Source organism: Gavialis gangeticus, unplaced genomic scaffold (genome assembly GCF_001723915.1).
Source record: "Gavialis gangeticus isolate Ggan-Ray unplaced genomic scaffold, GavGan_comp1, whole genome shotgun sequence".
NCBI classification, from domain to species: domain Eukaryota; kingdom Metazoa; phylum Chordata; order Crocodylia; family Gavialidae; genus Gavialis; species Gavialis gangeticus.
The window spans coordinates 97,503,049-97,513,462 of NW_017729031.1; the positions used below are offsets into that span (position 1 = coordinate 97,503,049).

Genomic DNA, 10,414 nt, shown 5'->3' on the forward strand with positions numbered 1-10,414 from the left:
TAGCCCCACCAATAGCTCAGGGCTCTATAGGTCTAAGCACTCCACAAACATCGAGTGTTTTCAGTCTAACTGAGAGCATCTCCGTGCACTAGGCTCCCGGGGTCCTCTGCTGATTGTAGTTATTGGTGCAGCATAGAACAGTGTCTGCAGTTGGCTTATGCTTTAGTTTAACTTTTCAGTCCTACAGCACATGTAGCTTTCTCTATTTCTGAGCTTTGCAAGAGGAAAATCTTGTGCATTTTTCATTGAACCTAATTTTCTTATTTTTCTACATATTTCACAAGGAGTACTGTACCCTCGTATGGTCCAAACTCAGGAAGGCAAAAGCATTTCCTTTGCCAACTTTGCAAGCTTTCAGGAGAGTGCCTTGAGCAGTGATTTTGACTGTGAGAATGGCTACTCCCTTGTTTCCATTTGTTCAGCCACTTCTTGCTACTTTTACCAGCTCTGGCTACTGCTAGCTGTTATAGATCTTTTCTCTCTGAGGAACAGGGGACTCCAAGCCCTTGTGTGTATAGATCATTTCCACTTCTTAATCTAAATCCCTCATCTTTAAATATGTTTTCCTTGGTTCAGGTAAACTTGAAGCCTTAACTCAGCAGCCAGAAATAAATGGTTGGGCCCATTATGTCCATTCATACCCCTATTGATGTCACAGCTATTTGGTGTAAGCATCACACTGCTTGTGAAGATATGAATGTAGGATCAGGACCTTTCTTCACAGACATATCCAGACTTTGATGACCATATTATCACCCTCTATGGGAAATTCCTCTCTTTGAATGGATTGGTTTAAGTAATTTTATAATCAGAGTTTTTTCTGTTTGATTTTTTTTTCTTTTGGTGTTGTGACATACGGGGATAATAAAGAGTTCATTGCATGGTATTTGACAAGAAAATGACATTCTGTGTATTGGGAGTGGCAAAAGACTTGGCTCTCAGTCATATTTCTTTGTTCCTAAGGGAGTTTAGAAAAAAGATAGCTATAGGAAAGGGCGGGTGTTTCTATTTTCATATTGTATTAACCTATTCATTTCTTTCAGAAACCTTAAACCCTGTGTTGGCTTCCAAATACACTATTTCTTTAAACATTTCTTTACCTACAGTTACCTGATTAACAAACAAATATATTTATCAATTAACCAATTTATTTACAGGGAGAGGCTGCAAAGAGAAATAGCATCCAGATCCCAAATGCCTCAGAGATGATGATTCTGGGTGTGAGTGAAGTACCCTGTGCCATCACTATACTTATTCTCTTACGTGTCCTGTATTTACTAAAACCTTTCTGGAAAAATCTGAAACCAAGGCAGTCTTTCTAGAATAGAAATGAATGGAATTTCATACTGAAAATCAGAATATTCTGAATAAAGTTACTGAGGGCCAACATTTGCTATCCTTGCTCACAGTGTTTTGTCCCTTATTTCTGAGATAGATTGACTTTTTTATTTATATAGACTTGAGGTAAAAGGTACTATTCAGCAATAGTAAGCATGGCAAAATAGGTCCATACCTAGAGTTTTATGTGGACTGGGAAATCCACCAGAGAAGGATACTGTACAACTAAAAGCCAATTTCTTTCTAAGCACAGGTAAGATCCAAAAGTCCAATAAAAGAGTCTTCCTGGGTTCAAATCCTATTCATCAGAAGCCAAAGAAAATAAATGTAGCAGAGAGGTAAAATAACTCCAAGAAAATTGGCTCTTCTTTATGTTAGCCTGCCAGTTATGTGAACTAGTAACGGTTCTTAGGCCTCTAATTTCAAAATGGCTTTCTATTTTATTATTATTATTATTTATTTATTGCAAGACTGAGCTCAGCTTCTTTTGACATGCTAGAGAACAGAAGCTCTGAACAACTTTTTAGCCCCATTTATTACTGAACTGGCTTTCTAGGAACTGCTGAGAGTGCCATGTAAGGAAGAAATGTTACAGACATGGCTGACACTAAATCAGAATACAAAACCTTGAAGTCAAAGTGAGCTAAAATTTCAAAAGTGCATGTCAAGATTTCTCTATGTTATATTCCATGAACTGTATTTAAATCCGCGCCATCTACTATACAATGTCTTGTCGCTGAAGCACAGAATATATCTGTTCTATCCTTGTATATAATGCTGCCTGAGTTCATTTTTTGAAGCAGATTTTACGATCCATTTCTGTTAGTCTGTACTGGCATTTTATGCAAATGTAAGAATATAAGTAAACAAACAAGAGCCAGGATATGATCTTATGCTGCTCTTGCCAAAGACAATTCATTAAACTTAGAAGTCAGTTAATTTAAATTTAAGACAAATGGATCATTAGTATTGTTGTTTTAAATGCAACACAAGTTAATGAAAGGCAAATGATGGTGAAATGGAGTCACGCTATCATGAGGGCATATTTAAAGTCTTTCAAATCTGTATGGAATCTGCTTTTATTAAAAATGCACTGAAACATTTGGATTAAAGAGAAATATTAGGCATGCATTTCCTCTTGGCCCTTTGAAAATCCCAGCCTAAATTAAAGTGCATCAATGAAAGCTGATATTGGAAAAAATACAGTGACCTGAACTATAGTCAATGGGCATACTGGCCGGGGTTCTTAAAACATTTCAGTGTTTATGTTAAAGGCCTAAAGAAACTGATTTTCATAAGTGCTAAGAACTCGAAAGCTCCCAGTAGTTTCATTAAGAGCTGCTGGATGGTCAGCACTTACGAAGATCTTGTTGTTTATGGACTTAGACTTATTCACCTCCTGCTGAAAATCTTGGTCACCGTTTTGAACTATAACTGACTTGCCATAAGGTTCACCCCTCCTCATCCCACCAAGCTTCTCTGACACTCTTCAAAGCCAGTCTTCCCTTTCTGGCCACTCTACTTGGACTGGATCCTCTGGGGCTAAAGAAGGAAGTGCTGCAACATCCATTGCTGATAGAGACCAATGGATTTGGTGTGAGATGATTTAATGGAAAGTCATTCCATAGTTCTTGCCACCTTTGGCAAGCTTTCTTTTTCATTGGCTTTGGCATTTAGGAAAGATGAAGCTACAAAACAAGAAGTGGTAGTCCCTCTCATGCCCTGTCCATTTTCACCATGATCTAATCTCCTCCAGTTCCAGGATTGGAGGGGATGACAGGGCCCCAAAAGGTTTCTTCGATGTCCCTGAATATGTGTAAGGTACAGTATGAATAATAATAATAATAATAACAATAAAACCAACTTCTCCACATAGCTCCTATAGATCGTAAGCAATGCAAATGAACAACAGCTTTTGCTCAGTAATCACTGGTTTGATGTTTTAAACAATGTCCAAAAAAAGCAACTACATTGTCAGGCCTCCCACGTAAGCAGGTGAAACCTGCCTTAAGTATTGTTCAAGACAAGACCCGTCCAACCTTGGAATGTTATTTGTGCTGCTATTATTGTTCTCTTCTGTCTGCACTTTGTGTCACAAGCTGTAATTTCATGGTGACTTGGGTTTCTTTTGAGAATTATAATTAAGAGTGTGGCACATGGGGGTGGGGAGGGGATTCCTTTTTTTCTGTCTGTAAATAACAGAACTTTCTCTTTCTTTCTTCCCCTGTTTTTCAAATTATATTTGCTGCAGGTGCATAGGTCCACGTATTGAGGACTGCATCGGCCTGATGGATAGGTACTTTCTAAGTGATCACTCCCCTTGTTTTCCTTCCATATTCCATGTGTGGGCAAGGGTGCATGTGTGTGCATGTTCCTGTGAATGGTGAATGATATTTTCTGTTCTGTAATTGCCTGCAGGTGTAGAGGTCCCGCTAGTCATGACTGCATTTACTATCCATGGACACGCCAGTCCACTTTACCACAATATGCTAGGTAACATCCACCATCTTTCCATTTTCTACTTAAGATCCTTCCCCATTTGCCATAGGAGTGGTGTACTAACCAGTTTGGTCAAATATACAAATTGGAGGGTATATAGGGCATCCTCAGTAGCCAGGTAAACAAACAGCTTGCTTCTTAATTTGGAAGTCATCTGGCTGTAATAGGCCCATTTTTGCTGAGGTTGAAGTTAATTAAATGGTGATTTTTAAATTTTTCACAGAAAAAAATGAAAAAAATAAAAATTAAATCTGAATGAAAAATTCCATTTCATTTTGAACTAAAGATTTTCATTGTGTTGTTGTTTATGAAGGAGAGAAATGAAACAACATGAAAATGTTACTCTTTAAATGGTTTTGTCAATAAAGAAAAAGCTTCAGCAGAACTGCCTCCATGGAATATCTCTGTTTATGAAAAACTGTATTTGTCCTCCAAAAAAATCCCTCAAAATATCTGAACTATTTCTAGCCACTAGATTTTTAAGCCAGTATTAGGAAGTGGCACCTTAAAATGAAGAATCCAACCTATACTTGCATCGGTTTTGGTGCATAGAAATGCATGCTTCATAGCCAAGGCAATTTTATGTAGGAAGAATTTACAAATGTTTAAATTGAAATTATTTCTTTATGTTTACTTATGTTATATCCAATTCATGTTCTTTGACTTGTTTCTTTTTATATTCAAACTGGTTAGTAGGGCCTCCAGGTTCTTGGGTTATTGCCATGGGCTAAAAGTTTATGGGGATTTTATCCTTTCAACCAACATCACCTCATAAAGCATTTTAGCTGGTTTTCCTTCATATCAGAAAATGCATATAAACAACTCAGATAAGCCTAAATTGAAAAAAAAAGGTTTCAATGCCTCAGGGTTGTTTATTCACCAAAAATCCTTATTACCTAGCTGTTGAGTGACACAGTGGTTAAACATGAGAAAGTATTCTAAGTACATAAGCAGAATATATTTCTTAAATAGTTTAGATAGGATCAGTTATGCCTAGGTTCAAAATCCAGCAGCGATAATGGGGAGTTGTTTTTTATTTTCCAAGAGTGATTTTGAATGCTTCCATTTTTGGATGCTCAGCCTGAGACAAATAGGGACTAATTTTCAGATATGCCACATGCTCAACATTTTAAAATATAAACCACTCAGAGATCTCTCAGACTGGGCTCCCTACAAACCAGATGTCCAAAATCAGCAGTCATTTTTTTAAATATTGGCTTCACTGACTTTGGTAGGTTTTGATTCTAGTCCTTAGGCCACAAATAAGTAAAGCGTATTAGTTTTAAAGGCTTCAGCAGGACTACAAACTTAAAGGTAAGTACATGCTTAAATGCTTTGTTGAAAGTTTAATGTAAGAATAGTGTGAATAACACTTAAGGAAGAATATTACATTATTTGTTCTAGCAGTAACAGGAAGACAGCTCTTATATAATTACATTGCACTCATAGTTTTAATATGTATTCTGTGATTTCTGGTATTCTTACTGGGTTTTTTGTTTCGTGATGTTAGTATGATAGGGAAATAACGTATCTTACTCCATACAGTATTTGATTTAGGTTGAGCAGCTTTTTCAGGTAACTTTGAATTCAGAATGTGGAATTTTTGTCCTGATAATAATTTAAGTATCAAAGGACACAATCCAATATCCAATGTCAATAGAAAGACTCCCTGTTAATCTTACCAGCTGCTAGACCAGACCCTACACTTTAGCAGCAAATGAGTAATTAGATATGTAACTCCAGAATGTGGAGGCATTTGCTAGAAAGCTATCGGGCTTCGTGATCTTAATCATGCAGTCCATTAGCAGGCTCTTTTTATTTTGTATGTGGATCAGTGCTTCTATCTCTGAGTCTGTGATCTAGCATCAAGTCAGTTAAAGCAAACTACTGAGGGAGGTGAAAAATAAAGTAGATGATTTAATCCACTTAAATGAGGCATATCCTGCACCATTCAGTATTGGTAGTGAGTGACTCCTCAATTATAGAACCTGGGAAACCACTTCAAAGAAAGGATAGTTCCCTTAGATCCGACAGAAATTTCTAGTTTTAGCTTTAGAGAATATGTGAAAACTATTGCAGTGTAAACTTGATTAAATATTAGTACATGTTTTATTTTGTTACTTTCAAAGCAATGAAAGAACTGCTAGGGCCATTTGACAATTTAGGCTTATTACATTATGCAAGTATCTGTTTTTATTGACAAAAAGCTGCTTTTGTTAAGGGTAAAAATAAGCAAAACTGCATTGGCAAAATGGTACTTTTTCTGATTGATGGGTTAAGACCCAAAATGTTTCTATTTCTTTCACTTTAAGTAGGAGCCCTTTTCATATATCTCTAGCTATCTTCCATGTACCAGACCTCTGAATATTTCTTCAGGTGATTAATGGCTTATTTGTGCCTTCACTTTAACATTAATAAGCACTGGTTGAGGAGCAAAGTATTCCATTGTTTCAATAAGCAAGAGGTGATGACAGAGTTCTAAACGCAAACAAATGAGGCATTTTCATTTTCTTCACCTATTTTTTTCTCTTCATATCAGTGTTGTTTTTCTTTTCAGTTTTGCAGTCTGCAGATTGTTTTCGCCATGATCCATTGGCCTTAAGGCTTTTGTAAGAGCCTGGTAGGATAGCAGAGGAATTTTTACTGTCATGTTTAATAAAGATAAATCAGACATATATTACACTGCTTGTTTTCAAAATGATTTCAAACACATCTTTTTTTTTTTTTTGCTTGTATTTAATCCCTCTATACACTGAGAGAAGTATTTTCATGCCACATATTATATTCCCTTTGTATGGGGACTTTTAGTTCCAACATCTCTGAATTCAACTGCATACAAGGGGAAGGCAGGAAACATTGATGTCTTTTATAAAATCAGAAGCATTTTTCCCCTTTCCTATAGACCAGTTGATATGTCTACAAACAGCTGTTAGGTTGCTTGTCATATATATATAAATACACTTGCCCTTTGTTCCTTTGGGACCCAAATTCATTTTCAGTACGTTAACTTAATCCTTAAAAGGATTTCACCATATTGTTAACTACCAGAAAAAGTTCAAACCATAAAGGGAGTAAATGTCTCCTTAACCTAACCAGTGAAAGCTTTCAGAACTAATGGGACAAATGAGTGCTACTTTTATTTGTGGATAGTTGCCAATTCCAGCTACTGCAATTATAGCAGCTATTTTACTGCTGTTGTAGAAATGCTATAAAAAAACATAGGCATCAGAGTTACATAAAAAATGTAAGTGCCACATCAGGTCAGACCAGTGGTTTCATCTAGCCTGGTATCCTGTCTCCAACAGTGCCAGGAGTGGATGCTATAGAAGGAAAGCATTGAGACATACAGTAAAATCTCTGTTATCTGGCATCCCTGGGTAAGGGGATTGCCAGTTATGTAAAAATTCTGGTTATCTGAAACCCCCGGCAGGGGTTTTCAGATATTGTGGAGTGGGGAAGATGGCAACTCCACCCTTTGACAGGACCCCCGCCCCTTGATCAGCATCTGGGGACCTGAGGTCCTGCCCTAACCCCTGATCTTTGCCATCAGAAGTCCCTCCCCTTGCCTTCTGGAAGTACTCCATTTGGGAGGGGATGTATGCCCTTTTGGAACCAGATAAAAAACAAATCATATGCTAAAAGTCAAACTCCTACTATAACATATTTTAATTTTATTACAAAAACCATTTTTGTCATGATTTGTGTTTGTGTACTGTATATAGAGCTTGTTGCATAATAACTCAAAAATAAAGTCTTACTCTTGCAGATTGTGTGGGGGGTGTGGGAGGTGGTTGGGGGGGTTGTGAGGGGTTGCGGCTGTGTGGCAAGTCAATAGGGTATGTTGGGGTTTGTGTACATCTGGGGGGTTGTAAGGGCAGGGTGAAGACCTCCCACATACTCCCCCCATGTTGCACAGCCCCTGCCACTGGCAGCAGCAGCACTCAGGGTGCTCATGGCCCATGCAGGCAGTGCCACCCAGTGGCACATGGCTCTGGCCAGCGCTGCACAGGGTGGCAAGGAGCACAGCCAGGCCGGTCCACTTCTATTGTGCAGGGCTCCACACAGTGCACATGCAGCTCCCAGCACTTGTGCACTTGCACGATAGAGCTGGCTGCCTTCTCCACTCCCTGCCATGCAGGTCCTGGGACTGCTAGGAAGCAAGGGGTAGAGCTCCCGTCCACGTCCATCAGAGTTCCAGGACCTGCACAGCAGAGAGCAGCAAAGGCAGCCAGCTCCATCGTGTGGTTTCCCTTGGTGCTACATGAGTGCTGGGAGCTGCACATGTGCTGTAGGGAGTTCCGCACAATAGAGGCAGGCCAGCCTGGCTGCGCTCCTTGCCACCATGGCCAGAGCCGTGCACTGCCAGGCGGCAGCACCTTCCCTGGCTATGAGCACCCCAAGCACCCACTGCCTGCTGCTGCTGCCAGCACAGGCTGTGTGCCATGGGGGGGAGTGCATGGGGGATTCCCACATTCCCCCCACACCTTCTCTCACACCCATACCCTGGGTATGGGCTCCATGTTGCTGCCAGCCCTAGCCCCATGCTCCGCATTCCTGCCCAGCTGCAGCTTCCCCCACTGCTTCCCTACCTGGTGCCCAAAATGAGGGGGTACCCGGGAAGCTGAGCAGGTCTCCAACAGCAGCTGCAGCAGTGGGAGCAGCAGCCCTGCTTGGCTTGAGCCAGGCCCTTCCACCCACAGAGGTGGGAGCGAGGCGCATGGCCTGGGCAGTGTACAGTTAGCTGGTGGGCAGCCACAGGCCAAATGAAATTGCCTTGTGGGCCAGATTCAGCCCACAGGCCAGATTTTGCCTGACTACTGACCCATCATGATGATATCTGATTCATAAATTGTAATTCATGTGGTACATTGACTCAGTTGTATATCTGAGTAGATCCCCAACCTGGTTCATCTGAGTTGTTTGGGAGTTGCCAAACATGACATCTGTTCACACCCTGATGACACAAAAGTGTAAGCAGCTAGATTCACCTTGCCGACTGAGAAATTCCCAAGAAAGGTTATGTTCTTAGTTGGCAGAGAATTGGGGTGAAGTTATACATTATACTTAGACCATACTAAGCTCACTTAAAACATGAGCATCAGCATGTTAATACCTGTTAACTATTGTTAAATGATCTCTGAGCATCTCAAAAGCTATTCCACTTCAGGCAAGGGGTAGCTGTGAGCTATGCTACCTAACTCATGTTAAGGTAAGTTCAGTCAGCTTCACAGAGATGAAATGGGAAATTTGGAGTCCCCCAGCATCCCTGAATGCACAGCTCCCAACCCCCCAACACCACCCCTTAGAGCAATGATAGAACCCATGTGTCCTGGCTCTTAACCACCCCCCTGCTTGCCAGGCCTCTAGTGGCAAGTCATAGCTGTGCTTGCAAAAAACAGTATTAACCCTTAACATACAACTACTCACAGCACGTTCTAATTTGAATGCCCCTTAACCTTCCACAAGTGTAGTATGGTCTAAGTGTAACATGTAACTTCACCCTTGACATAGTGTGTTCCCAGAACTTTGGGAACATATCAGGGAAAGTAAAAAGAGGGTCATGATCAGACTGCCACTGTTTTTTGGCTTTTCTCAGGTTGCAAACAGGCCCAGCCAACAGTGTTGCTTTCTCTAACTACCTACTAACTTTTGGTTTCAAGGTCTTTACCATCATGGCTAGATCTAAGATTTTGAAAAGGAATGTGCATACAATGTGGTGCATCATTTCATATCACATGACACATTTTTCTTCAGTTAAAGAGAAACTAGAAGCTGTACTGTTGTGCTAGGGGCCTAGAGCTATATTCTTCAGTTAAAGATCAAAGCAAAAACAAATATAACTTGATTGGGATGTTCAGTGATTAGCTAGATTATATAGTAAGCTTAAAAAATACAACAAACTAGGTGAAAAATAGTCAGAATATTAAAAAGATACTGTTTCATTAGTCCTGTAGTCATTATAGTTAAATACACATCTCTTACTCAGATTCATAACACAAAATCTAGCCTTCTTGACTGTTTTGGCAGTGCCTTCAGTACTTCACTATCAATTATTTCTACACCTGACTTACTATTACTACACCTGAGTTAAGGTGTTTAGCTAGAGCAAGTTAAAAGCTAGATGATGACAATTAGCTGATTGTCAGCTTGCTCCAGGACCATGCCAGGGCTCAGATTGGCCCCCACACAATCCCTGGAGCCAGCCAACAATCAGCTGATTGTCGACTGGCAGGAACTGTGCTGGGGCCAGTTTGAGCCCCATTGTTGTCCTGAAACTGCTGATGATCAGCTGATCATTAGCCACCTCGTGGGACCTCACAAGGGCTAGTTGTTGATTCCAGTGCTGTCTTAACCCTGCCACACGTTCATTTTTTGTGTTATAATTTTGTGGCTGGTTTCCCATTTTTGCCACCATTCATTCCATGAATGTGCAGCTCAACTACTGCTTAAAATGTGATTAACAAACTAATTCTGCTACGGCCTTATTCCTGGAGATTACCCTACAGTGCTAGGCACTGTACAAACAAAACAAAAGGGCAATATATCTCAAAAATAACTTACAATCTACTGATTAAAA

At 40.1% G+C, this 10,414-nt stretch overlaps 1 protein-coding gene across 1 annotated transcript in view; it reads left to right on the plus strand.

The window, feature by feature from the left end:
- The window catches only part of ERBB4 (erb-b2 receptor tyrosine kinase 4), a 970,081-nt gene that overhangs the window by 659,764 nt on the left and 299,903 nt on the right, over window positions 1-10,414 (plus strand). The window contains exons 16-17 of the mRNA XM_019522894.1: window positions 3,590-3,634; window positions 3,757-3,831. Of these exons, the coding sequence (XP_019378439.1) occupies window positions 3,590-3,634; window positions 3,757-3,831 (120 nt within the window). The remainder of the gene's footprint in view (window positions 1-3,589; window positions 3,635-3,756; window positions 3,832-10,414) is intronic.